This window comes from Solanum pennellii, chromosome 8, assembly GCF_001406875.1.
Source record: "Solanum pennellii chromosome 8, SPENNV200".
NCBI classification, from domain to species: Eukaryota; Viridiplantae; Streptophyta; class Magnoliopsida; order Solanales; family Solanaceae; genus Solanum; species Solanum pennellii.
The window spans coordinates 3,883,585-3,897,033 of record NC_028644.1 but is presented as its reverse complement, the minus strand read 5'-3'; the positions used below and the strand labels follow the sequence as shown (position 1 = coordinate 3,897,033).

At 26.3% G+C, this 13,449-nt stretch overlaps 1 protein-coding gene across 1 annotated transcript; it reads right to left on the bottom strand.

Annotated features, from left to right (window-relative positions):
• Positions 1-7,463: 7,463 nt before the first annotated feature.
• On the bottom strand, positions 7,464-11,799 carry LOC107026971. Its single transcript, XM_015228118.1, has 7 exons — positions 11,338-11,799; positions 9,931-10,002; positions 9,777-9,844; positions 8,717-8,864; positions 8,542-8,625; positions 8,109-8,204; positions 7,464-7,815 (listed from the first exon to the last, which is right to left on the bottom strand). The coding sequence occupies exons 1-7, from the start codon at positions 11,662-11,664 to the stop codon at positions 7,810-7,812; spliced, it is 801 nt and encodes a 266-aa protein (XP_015083604.1). The 5' UTR covers positions 11,665-11,799; the 3' UTR covers positions 7,464-7,809.
• Between the last annotated feature and the right edge of the window lie 1,650 nt (positions 11,800-13,449).

Sequence of the window (13,449 nt, the reverse complement as noted above, 5' to 3'; positions counted from 1 at the left end):
ATAGGTTGTTGCTACAAATAAGTGAAATGTCGTTTGTAGTTTATATCCCAATTTTAAGAGGGTTCGGCTAAGTTTATAATTGATTTTGGTTAAGTTTAGATTATTGTCTTGTCTTTCGTTAGTTACGTTTTTCATTTATTATTATTTTTCTCTTCTAATTCAACTTTAATATTATGTAATACATTTTTAATGCAAATTTAATTTATTTTGTAGTTTATTATTTTTTATTATTAAATTACTTGTTTAATTTATTATTGATATCAGTTTAATTCACTCTATAGATCATTGTCTTGTGTTTCATTGGTTACAATTTTTATCTATGCTTAATTCAACTTTAATTTAATACTAGTGTACTTAGCCGCGCTTCGCGCGATTATAAAAAAGATTAAAATAAAATTACATATTAATATCAATAATTACTTTAATAAAAAGAATTTTTTGTTAATCACATAATTTTATAGAAGAGAAACTATGAAAAATATTTAGATTAAATATGAAATTTATTAAGAAATCAATATATGTGAACTTCGAAAAGTTAAATATTAAAAATAAATTTTATAGAGAAAAAGGGAAGGTAATAACTCATAAGAATTGGGTAATATTAGAACTACTTAAATGTAAACTTGTGATCATTTTTTTCTTTTTTATTTGAGATTTTCTTAGTATAATTTATATATATTTATGTAAACTTTAAATCTAATCATTCTTTTATGTTTATTTGTAATTTTATAAATTATATTCTTAGTATAATTTTTCGGCAATGTATAACTCGGATTGCTATTAATAGTTAGTATTCATGACTATATAGTTAGCCAACAGTATTATAAATCATTATCCACAATTACTATTACTTGTCCTCGTCATGACCCAATCATCACATGTTTTAATTATTTTTATTGTACAATATTAGATTAATTTAATATTTATATTAATAACTTTTTAATAATTAAATTTTAAATAAAGAAAAGTTTAAAAATCTTAATTAGTTAAATTTCATACTTATTATTATTATTATTATCATCATCATTATACTTAGGTTTAGATATCCAATTATTTTTGGGACAACTTATATTGGGAAAAAATATAAAATTTAAAAATAACTTAAAAGAAAACAAAAGAGAGAATTAACTACGAAAAAAAGATTCAAGAAAATGACACATACACAATTCCAATTTTTTTTAATTTTGTTTGGCTTAAACACAAAATATTAAAAAATATATTTCACATTTTAAATAAATATTACATTTAACATAATAAATTCCTAAGAATAAAAAGTCACAATAACTAAGAGAGATTAATAATATGACTTTGAACTTTTGTAACATAATAAGAGTAATATTTGTACATTATTACACTAATAAAGAACATTAACTATAGAAAATGAAAACAAACAAATTAGAGTTATTGAGACAAATATTTTATTATAAGTAAATAGAAAGGTAGGAAACCAACTAAATTTTTAAAATTATAAATTAATCGTAATTTTGAAATAACTTTAGAACTCCCGAAAAATAACAAATATGAAAACATAAAGACTTATTAATAAACAACTTGAAATATTCTAAGAAAAACAACAAAAATGAAAAATTTAAGAATTGTAATTTTACATATTAATAAATAATTTATTTTTGGTAAAACCATGTGTATTTTAAAAATGATAAATTAACTTTACATTCTTATGTTCTATCATTTTTGTTAATAAAAATTGTTTCACCGGATTATGAAAGTATATGCACATATTTCTTTAAGTAGCATATCGATTTCTACTTCTATGTTTTAAAATATTATAAGTCACAAACACAATAAACTAATATTATCAATAAAAAAGTGAGAGATGAATTTACCTAAACAAATAATTATTTTTGAAGAATGTTATCATTATATATAGTTAAATTATCTAAGAATCATATAGAGGTCTAAGGAGAATAAATTAGATATTTTTTTATTAAAAAAACTCAAGATTTCTATCTTCATGAACATAAACAAATAATATTAAATGTATGATTCAACAAAGAAAGAGTTGTAATTATATTAGACATATCATATTATTTTTCCTTGTAAACTCAAATTATGCAAGAATGTCTAACCATTTTCACTATAGATATATCTTCTATAATCGGCAAATTTGATTAAATAAGTTAAAAAATTATCTACCAAAAGAAGAAAAAGATAAAGAATAAGGAGAAAATTACATTTAAACACATATAATCATTTTTGACAAAATATAAATAATTCAAAAGGGAATAATATAATAGAAACATTACTTCTTTAAGGACCTAAAAAAATAAAGAATAATCACTATATAGCTCAAAATCTATTAATCTCCATCTCTGAATGTTCTCATTTTATCCTATATACAAGAGTCAAGAAAAATAATAACAAATAAATTATTAGTCCTAAAATGAATCTCAAAGTTCACAAAATAAAATATCATATCTCATAAAGAATAAGAAAAAATTACATTTAATCGTAAATTCTCCTACATAATCATTTTGGACAAATAATCAATATATTTAACTCAAAATCCACTAATCTTCATCGCTTGATGTTATCATTTCATACTATATACAAGAGTCAAGAAAAATAATAACAAATACATTATTAGTCATAAAATAAATCTCAAAGATAACAAAACAAAATAATTTATCTAGAAGAAATAAAAATATAATGACATATTAGCCTTACTTGCTAATTAAAAGTAATATATGAAATAATATTTGAAAAAATAATGCACCTCAAAGCTTACAAATATTATAACATTTCTTCCACTAATTCTCTACCAAAGATGACTACAAAATAACAAACAATTTTAGTGTGATATATAGTGTTAATGTAACCTTTCACATTAAATAATTAGAAGTTATGAATATGAAAGGTTTAAGAGGTTATGAATATGAAAGGTTTGAGGGTTATGAATATTATTAATACTAATTTAAGAATAGAATTTATATAATTAAAGAGGTATAAGTTTATAAAAAAAATAATTGAAAAAAATAAGAAAAAAATGTCAAGTAAAAGAAAAAAAATAAGAAAAAATGAATGGAGGTCATAGAGAGGTGCCACATCACCTCCTCTATGATCCTCATTTATATATATATATAGATTTGTGTATGGATTTTTAATACAAGTTAATTCATTTTGCATTTTATTGGTTGATTTGTTATGATTGAATTACGTCTGTAATTCATTATTGATACAAATTTTATTCAATTTACAAATCACGTAATGCTCTTTTATTTGCTACATTTACCATTCATGTTTAAGTTGTTTTTCATTCAATTTTGATATGTGTGTAACATTTTTTTAATTCAAGTTTAATTCATTTGACAATTTATTATGTTTCTTCATTTGTTACAATTAGATTACTTGTCTAATTAATTGGTTATCGTGGTGATAAAAGCAAAGATAATCTATAAGATGCATATGATATAAGTTTTATTCATGGATAATATGAGTTTAATTCAATTTATAGATCATTGTCTTGTCTTTTGTTAGTTTACGTTTTTTATCCATTCTAAATTCTCTTCTAATTCAACTTTAATATTGTGTAATACAATTTTAAAATAATTTAATTTATTTTGCAATATTTTGATTTATTTATTACTGTTGGATTACTTGTTTAATTCATTATTAATACAAGTTTAATTTACTCTATAGATCTTTGTGTGATACATTTTTAATTCAACTTTAATATGTGTGTGATACATATTTAATTCAAGTTTAATTCATTTTCAATTTATTATGTGTCTTCATTTATTACAATTAAATTATTTGTTTAATTAATTAATTATTGATAAAAGTTTTATTCATTCTACGAATTATTCACTATTCTACGAAAAAATTAAAGAGAGAAACTAAAGGAAAAAAAAAGAAACAGAAAGAGAGGGAGCGCGCAGCAAAAAAGAAAGCAAAACAGAGAAAAATAATAAAAAGAAAGCAAGAGAGGAAGAACAACAAAAAGAAAAAAGTTGACAGAGAAAAGAGAGAAAGAGCGAGCGACAAAAAAATCTTATAATATATAATATTATTTATATTGCTATAAATATAATAATTAAAGAGTATAGCTAAAAATAGTAATTATTTATAAAAAAGGATTCACACAAGTAATTATTCCATCAGGAATTATGATATGATATCATAATATTAAATTTAAATTATGAGATTAAGTTAAAATTTTGTTTGGACATGCAATATGAAATTTTGGTATTGTATATTTTTCATAAATATAAGAATCTCATAAGTTGTAAAATTATTAAAATAACCCCAATTGTTTATTCAATCACACCAAATAAACAAAATTTTATAAAATCACATGAAAAATTATTGCAAAACTATTTGTTCTCTACTTAAGTAACTGTTTAATAGCAATGTAATAATTTATTATGCTATTTTATAATTTTTTGTTTATTTGGTAAGATTAAATAAACAACTGAAACTATTTTATTTGTTTTACAACATATGGGATTCTTATGTTTATGAGAAATATGCAACACCAAATTTCATATTATATGTCCAAACAAAACTTCAATTTTATCTCATAATTCCATATTATGATATCACATCATGATATCATATCCTATGGCCAAACGGGCCCTTAATGTGTTCACAAAAATAAATCCCTATGAGTAATATTTCATACCCTCTGGCTGTATTACTTCCTCAGCTTATTTTTATTTATTATCTACCATATTATAAACATACATGTTTTATTTTTAATTGTCACTTTTAATATATCAAGATAAACATATTTTTTTATATGAGTATATATTTTATCCTTAATATTAATTATTTATATTCCATTATATATATATATATATATATATATATATATGTGTGTGTGTGTGTGTGTGTGTGTGTGTGTGTGTGTGTGTGTGTGTGTGTGTGTGTGATGGACAAATTTGATGGATTAAACACTTAGAGGTCGTTTGGTTACTGTATAAGAGACATCTTATACATGTATTAAAAGTTGCATTAGCTTTATTATATTTGGTAGAAATTTTGTGTTAGGTATAAACGTCAACATAATTTATACCATTTTTGGTTGGTAAAATTTAAATATAGTATAAAAGTTATTTATGTATTAATTTATAGAGGAGTATTTAATTGCATTTTTTGTAGTCCTACATAAAGTTATGCAGTGTAGAAGATGGAATAAATTATGTGGGTATTAGTTATACATGTATTAAAATGAAAACCTATAGATTTACTCTATTAATTTATTTTATTTTTTAAATTAGAAACTTTATTGTTTTCTTATATATGTTTGTTGTTTTTATTTCTTTTTATATATAGACCATTTTCATTTATTTTTAATTTTTTTTAATTGAAAACTTTGCTGTTTTTCTATTATATATATATATATACTATTTTTATTTATTTTTATATACTTACAGTTTTTATTTATTTATGCACATATAAATATTTTTTTACTATTAAAAAAATTGATGATATATTTTTTGACAGTACATATGTTAATCAAATATGAGCATTATATATTATTCAATATATTCCACATTTTATTAACATGTATTATTATTTTGTGAATAATATATATTAATAATTTACAACAAGATTAATATTCAATAGTTGATAATTCATGTATTGTAATCGCTACATAACTAAATAATACCTACATAACTAATATCCGCATAGGTAATACCCGCACAATTTAATTCAACATAACTAAACCCTGCATAACTAAACCTTGCGTAACTAATACTTGCATAACTAATGCCTGCATAACTAAACCATGCGTAACTAATAACTACATAATTAAATTCTGCATAACTAATCCCTGCATAACTAATAACTACATAATTAAATTCTGCATAAATAATCCCTGCATAACTAATACCTATATAACTCTAACCAATAACCAAACGGTCCCTTATATTTTAGGAGGGTCCTATTATCCCCTTGAACTATATTATAGTAGAATTATTTGCTCTCTAATGTTGAGTTGACAAAGAAAGTGCAAAAACTTTCTTATTTTTATTTGTCATATTAATTTTCTGATTTTTTTTAAAAAAATTATGTATGCAACTTTTTTACTTTTATTTTATCTTTTTCCATTTTCTCTTTCTTTCTATATCTCTTCAACACTCCATGTGATTTAAATTATCTGAAAAGAAGTATGAAATGACCTCACCGTTAATGTGGTTATTACAAATGCTATCTCCTTTCTTCTTTTTTTCAAAAGAGATCAACTTCACTTGAAAAAATTAGTAGAATACGAGATCAAATTAAAAATAACACTTTTGCTTAGCTAATGCTTCATAAGTTGAAGCACAAAAACATAAAATTAAATAATATAGAAGAAATCCAGTTGAGTAAATAAAATAACGAAGCATCTAAGTCAAAATTAGTATCTTTTACGACTAAATTTTTACTATTTCAAGTATAACAACACACAAAATTGAAGAAACTCATATTCGAATCAGATCCTAAAGTTGATTAATGATATCAACATCAAATTAATCCTTTAACATGAACAACCCAGAAGATTTTCTCCTTTTAAATTGTTGTGAGTCAAGTAAATATGTTTACGACCTTAAAAATCAGTAAACTTTTAGAGATTTCACTAATTCAATTCATTCTCATTCAAATATACTTCATTTTTTAGCTTCTCAAACTCCAACAATATTCTCATCGAAGAACACCCATTAAATATCAAATCTAAATATTCAAGATTGGCTTGTATAAGAAAATTGAGAATCTCTCTAAAAATAATTCAAACAAAGATTAAGAAACAAAATTTTTGGAGGTTTTAGAAATGGAACTTGAAATTTTAGAAAATTTGTAGTCAAAGAAAGGAAAAAAAAAAACAAGAATGTGCTGATTTAGAAAAGAAAACATTTAAGGGAAATAGAATAAAAAATTAGAATAATAATATTTAAATAAAAAAAAGTACAATATATTCACGTAGCATAGTATATGCAGTCCATCACTTACCACAAATTTCGGTATGACCTTTTAAGGGGCAATATATTTATTTTTTAAATGTCTAAAAAAGTAACAAGACCATCATAAAATATAAGAGTGTAGTCGAGAATTGACTTATAAATTGGAGGATCATTTGACTATTTTCCCAATATAATATGAAATACAATTTGCAATTTAGAAACTCAAAAAATTAATTTCTGTATAAATTTTGAAATAAAATTATACATTATTTTATACAAAAAGATGGATAACATAACTTGCATGAAATAATAGAGACTTCCTTATAATTAAATTCACGTATAACTAATACCTATATAACTCCAACAATCAAACATGTAATCTTGTCTCAATTTATGTTAACATTTTGAATCTCAAGAGTCAAACTTGTTAATTTTGTTTGTGAATATATATAATATGCTTACAAATCTATATATTTGAGAATTATGCAAAAAGTATAACAAGTCAACAATAATAAACTTATGATATATAAAATATACATATTTGAGTGAAGCATGCTACCCTCAACAAAATGCAGAAAACTCCTTGTTCCATTAGAAATTTCATATGGATTGTCAATTGTTTTTATGACATCCAATTAAACTGAGATTACAGAAGAAAAGTGATAAAAAAAGAAAATGCCTGTGAACTCAAATCCTCACATTTACATTTGCTTCCGAGTTCACTAGCTAAGGAGAGAGACTAAGGAAGAACTTATATGTAGAGCTCGAAGAGGGCTAACTAAACGTTTGCACCTCGGGAGATAGATACAGATAATCTTTCGAAAGAGAAGAGTGATGTACAGCAGCATTCACCTCATAACAGACGATAAAGGCTGCAAAAGATCATGCTAACCAAACATCGTCCATCTTAACCCTGAAATGAATCGTGCATATGTAAGATAAAGCTAAAGAACTTTCACTCTGCAGTTCTAACATGAAATCGGAGATAGGGAACGAGGGACCCTTAGACATCAAGTAACAGTAACAAAGGGTCAATGTCATTGTATACTAACATCATATGCTGTTATATCAAGGCTCATGACATTACTGGTAATCATAGCAGCAAAAGTTGCCAAGGAACCAATTTTAGCCAATCATGGACACAAAATTGAAGGGCAGAATGCGAGAGGAAAGAGAATGATTACGATAACTGTTAGGTGTACATACCTGCCTCCTTCTCCGATATTGTATCATGTACCATGTCCGAGCCATTACATAACAAGGGAGGAGGAAAGCCGCCAGCTGAAGAAGTGAAATCTGAAACTGAAGTTTACAAAACATGCTTCGAAGTTAAAATAATTGGCAGCTAAACATACTAGAGTGTCAGTGCAAGTACTGCTGTTTATATATGAAAAATAAACGGAAGTTGTCTACACAAGAATAGTACATGCATCCAAATGAACAAATTAAACCTCAGAACCGTGGTGTAGATTGTCATGCTAATTGCTGATACGATGCAGTACACTTCCTAATCACACTCAATGATGCAAACAGCCAGAGTACACGCTAGTGAAAGAATGAACAGCATGGGAGTTCAGTCCTCCTTGCTGAACTATCTTAGAAGACAAGACATATGGAATGAACAATGATTCCGACTTACATTGAAGAAGGTTGATGGGTCCTGTACCATTGCAAAGTCCCTTGTGACCATCAAGGTTTGACGTATCAGCAAAAGTAGCATCAACTGCATTAATAGAAAACAACCGACCTTCAATAATGAAGTGCTTACAAACAAAATGACTGTATCATAGAAGCATTACACAGCTTATACATACAATGATTGCAACATAGCGGAAACATGCTAGACTCCCACTGCTAGCAATGGCATAATCATCATACTCTGATTGCAGGAATTGACGCTCAGCAGCAGCAAAAGCCAGAAAATGAGGATTTCTAATATCCATGCCCGGTCCCCATGCTTGCCTGATTTAAACAAACCGAAGAAGAAAAAGGTCAGAAAGATTGACTTTTCGATCGGAAAACAGAGTATTTACTGTTCATGTTGGATGCTTGGATGCTGGAAACTGGACATTTGATATTTCATATATAATAACATTAAGTGTAGTTGGATCATGTCACAAATGCTAGGTTCTGTTGAAACCTATCAGCAATCTTATAAAGATTTCCGCACATGATGGCATTAAAATGCATGCAACAAGATCTACTCTGAGTTCCAAAATCACAATTAAAAGGATTGGTATCCCAAAGTAGATCTCTTGAAAGCTTGTTATCTACTCAACTTCAAAAGAAAAGTCATTGCAATGCCATCATTTTCACGCAAACAACTAAATTGGCCTATCAAGGTAAAGAACATGCTCAAGGAGAGCTTAGAACAGAAACAACTCCTATATGTTCAAAAATAATTGACGACACCTATGGAGCACTCATGTATCATATGCCTCTCGGAGCAAGGAGATCTAAGAAGACCAAATGATATTATTTGACATATTCCGAAAAGAAACTAGATCATGATCATAAACCTTAACACAAGGGATAGATGAAGCGGAACTATGCCACTCTCATATTTAGCAGTGTTAAGACATTAAGCAGGCAAGAGAACTGATGTCAATCTATTTAAGGTCCCATCAACAGTCTTCCAAGTGTTGTATTTTAGTCTTTCTTTAAGAATGCCAATTATGCAAGGTTACAACTGATATTTACTAACCAATTGACACAGAATACAGAAGTAGATAAACCTATCAAGCAATTCGTCCCTACTTACATTGTCACAACTTAAACTGCAAGTTTCAATGAACCAGCAAAGGTTCGTTTTTACAAGGTATTGTTTGAAAGCAAACGCCAAGTACTATACAACTAACAACCTGAAACACATACCTGATATCAATTGCCATTACATCAGGGTTGCTTCTTGCCGGTGGAAGGGTGTAGTTTGGTGAAAACACCTAATAGAACACAAATAACAAATCAACATCACTTGAGACTAGAGAAATATCTTTTCCACTAAAAGCAGGTGCTTAAAGCTACCAACCTCGTTACAGATTTCGCAGGTGATGTCACCTTTTTTGTTGCACCATTTCTGAATACATTTCCTATGAGCAAACTGCAAGTACAATAGATGACAGAATATCAATACTCAGCTTTTTAATCTAATAGTACCTTAAGAAATCTTGAGGTGAAACTGCAGCATTAACAAACTCTACTAATTCAATATGAACATAAGAATTAGGCATAAAACGAACGCAAATTTAGTAACACTATGTTTGCTCGGACTCTTCAAAAAGGGTGTGGCGCTCATGTTGGATCCTCCAAGAATGGATTACTTTCCAAGGATCCGACAGGATCCGTCAGCATTTCTAAAGAGTAATTTAATACTAGCATTTACTCAATCCATGAAGACATATGACATTCAGGATAACTGAACCATCATTAACTCAAACATTTTGACATTTGAATACCATCATCAATTATAACATAAATTCCCATAAATATGAAAATAAAATCCCAGTATAACTGACATATAGCAATAGTATTTTTCATCATAAAGGGTCACAAATAAGAAACAGACTTTTGATCAAAAGACTATTGTCATGTCATGCATTTAATTATTTGGCGCATATTTTCAGCTGCAGGTAAAATTTTCTGTTCAACAAAGGTAGAATATTCAAAATCCACATTTAATGAGAATAGAAAAAGTTTGGTGACCAAGCAAGCATACTTTTTGATTTTTTTTTCCAGATAAGAACAAAAATAACTCACAAGGCATTCATCATGTGAAGGAAGAATCAAAAAAAAAAATTGCACAAAAATCAAAACTTTCTGGGAACTTAAAAAAACTCCCAACTCAGTCTTCTCAAGAAACCTTTTTTTTTTTTTGCTTAACTTTACAAAAAGTTGGTTTTGGCAAAAAGTTTTTATGTGAATTTATGACTCTTTTATTATAAGAAAATATTTGTACAATCAAAAGCATCAATCTTTCATTTTTATATTGCAGAAAGACTAAAAACTCAAGGAAAGAAACAAAAGAAATTTTTTGTATCCATTAACAATCAAACACACGTTTCCCAAGCCAAAGTAAAAAACAAGTGATATCAAAACTCAAACTTTTAACCAAAAATTAAAAAAGAAAAAAATTAACCCCATTAAAGAAAAAAGAAGAAAAAATAGAAATAACACATATTTCCTTAGCCAGCCTAAGAAAACAAATGAAAATGGTAGAAAAAAACTGAAACTTTACCTATTTCCGCCATAGATTTTGAAAATCTATCTTCAAATATTTTCAAGTTTCAAAAAAATGGAGTAAGACCAGTCTTAGATAGGCTCTTTCACTCATAAAATTTAAAAGAAAAATGCACCTCACAAAACACAACTCAAAATCTACAACCAAACCAAGAAGTAAAATTAAAGCAAATCATAAAAAGGGGTGAAATGGGTATACTTTGAGAGTTCCATTACAGGCACAAGGAGCTTCCATATCAGTTTCTTCATCTTCTTCTTGACAAATCCTACACTCTCTAACACTACTGCTACTACTACTACTACCCTTTGAAGAACCTTCTCCACCAACACAAGTACTAGTAATAATACTAATTTTTTCTTGGTGGGTTTTTCTTGAATTGATTATTTCAACAGTAGAATTAACATTTACAGCATCATTAGTCAAAAGGGTTTCTCTCCCACCAACACCATTAGTAACTGATGAATCTCCAAAACATGTTGTTGCTATTATGATCCTATCAACACATACCATAAACTCATTCACCATTTTTTTTCTCTCTCTAAAAGAGAAAAGGAGAAAACAATGTACAGAGAGAAATGGAAAAAAAACAGAGCAAAGAAGAAAGGAGAGAGAGAAAGAAAAGTGGGGGAATGGTGGATTAAAAAGGTGGAGTTTTTGATGTTTTGCGGAATTTACGAGATAGGACCTTCTTTATTTTATTTTTGTCAAAATTAAAAATAATTTTTTTATTTTTATATTTGAAAAAAAATGAATTTATTATATTTATATTTAGATATAAAATAAATAGGAAAAATTACATAAATTGATAAATTTTAATAAATAATTACTGATTTTAGCAATATTTTTTATTTATTATCATTTATAGCAATACTATGTTAAATCTGTCATATGTATTAAAAGTGAATTATGTATGTAATATATATGAATTATAATTATTTTTTAAAATATATTATTTTTGTTTGGTAAAAGTTTGATACATTGTATTATAAGTGAATTAAAATGTGTGATAAATGAATTATTTATCATTAAAATTTGTATTACATGTGAATAAAAAATTGTTCTTTGTAATATGAATCTGCTTTATTCCCCTTTCAAGTTGGAAAAAAAGAAGTAAGACCCGTGTGAAGCTTTAGTTTCGTTACCGTTAAATTTGTATTATAAATGAAATTAAAGTGATCAAGTTAAAAAGAAATATTATTGCTATAAATGGTAAATATTTTGTTATTATAGTATATTTATGTAAGTTTCCCAAATAAATACATTAGCTAATCTTTGATTTATTTGTATTTCATAACAAAGTGTTTGTTATTCCCTCTCTCCCTCATATTCTCGCTCGCCACTCTCCCTCTCTTGCTCGCTTATTTCTGTCGCTCGCCTCTCTCGCTTTATACAATAGAATTGTATAAATTGTGTTTCTAATTGTATAAAGCGAGAAAAATTGTATAAACACATGCAAATATATATATCTTCGTCCAATACACTTATAATTAAACAATATAATATTTCTCTATCCAAGTCTTTTTTGTCTTTCTTGTTTTATACAAATTCAAATTATATATAATTTCTCTCAATCTCGTTTTATACAATTCGATTCAATTGTATATTCCCTTCACAAGTCTCTTTTTGTCCTACTCTCTTTCTCGTTTTATACAAATTCAAATTATATATAATTTCTCTCTTTCTCCTTTTATACAATTCAATTCTGCCTTTCTCGCTTTCTCGTTTTGTACAATTCAAATTGTATATAATTTATCTCTTTCTCGTTTCATACAATTCGCTTCAATTATATATGTATGGCGAATTATACATATATAAGTTTGTTATAGAGCGCAATTATGCAAACTTTGTTATAACATATAAATATAAATTTTATTTTTTGTTACATGTAAAAGTTGTCATAAATTAAAGTCATTCGTAATAATTGTGAGTAATTTGGAGTGATAATAACTTTATGTTATCTTTGATTTGAAAATTTCCTCAAAAGATGTAATCAANGGGGGGGGGGATTCTATAATTAAACGTTTTAATATATTTTTGTATTTTAGTTGTATATTAAAAATATTTATTTCCAAATAATTATTAATTTAATAATTAAGAGAGAATTAATTATATTTCTAATTTTGCTCTTAAAATTAGTTATTCTAGAATTAAGAAGTGTATATATAAATAAATTAACGAATATATTGGCCAAACAATCCTTCAAATTATTTTTTCTTAATAAAGAACAGAGGGAGTAAAAAAAAAAATTTACCTCTTGAGATTAGAAATCAAAGATAAATCAAACATATTAAAATATTTAATAAGGACCCG

Excerpts from the sequence above, each read along its gene's own strand:
- LOC107026971 (XM_015228118.1), bottom strand. The coding sequence starts at position 11,664 with ATGGTGAATGAGTTTATGGTATGTGTTGATAGGATCATAATAGCAACA. Across the intron at positions 8,865-9,776 it reads GTAATGGCAATTGATATCAG|GCAAGCATGGGGACCGGGCA; the intron begins GTATGTGTTTCA and ends TGTTTAAATCAG. Across the intron at positions 8,626-8,716 it reads TCCGCTATGTTGCAATCATT|TTGATGCTACTTTTGCTGAT; the intron begins GTATGTATAAGC and ends CTATTAATGCAG.